Genomic DNA, 261 nt, shown 5'->3' with positions numbered 1-261 from the left:
GGAGCAGCAGCAGCAGCAGCAGCAGCAGCAGCAACTGCAGGAGTTTTTGAGGTTTCTGTTGAGGAAGCCAAATTGAAACTCAAAACTTTCAGTGAGTCCAAATCTCTCAAAGACACGCTGTCGCCCTCTAGCGCAGCAGCAGCAGCAGGCTCCGCTGCTGCTGCTGCTGCTGCTGTTCCACGTACCCAATCAGACTCGGATGAAGACGAAACCAGAGCAGGAGAGCTGGCGCTGACGACAAGATTGCTCGCTGCTGCTGCT

General features: G+C 55.2%; 1 protein-coding gene across 1 annotated transcript in view; it reads right to left on the bottom strand.

The window, feature by feature from the left end:
- The window catches only part of ETH_00041065 (uncharacterized protein), a gene marked incomplete at both ends in the record, with an annotated part of 3777 nt that overhangs the window by 163 nt on the left and 3353 nt on the right, over nt 1-261 (bottom strand). Inside the window, one exon of the mRNA XM_013374848.1 lies at nt 4-261. Coding sequence (XP_013230302.1) covers nt 4-261 — 258 coding nt within the window. The remainder of the gene's footprint in view (nt 1-3) is intronic.

Source organism: Eimeria tenella, genomic scaffold, assembly GCF_000499545.2.
Source record: "Eimeria tenella Houghton genomic scaffold, Eth_scaff2303, whole genome shotgun sequence".
Lineage (NCBI taxonomy): Eukaryota > Apicomplexa > Conoidasida > Eucoccidiorida > Eimeriidae > Eimeria > Eimeria tenella.
Note: the sequence above shows the minus strand (reverse complement) of the source record. Positions and strands in the feature narration are given on the sequence as shown.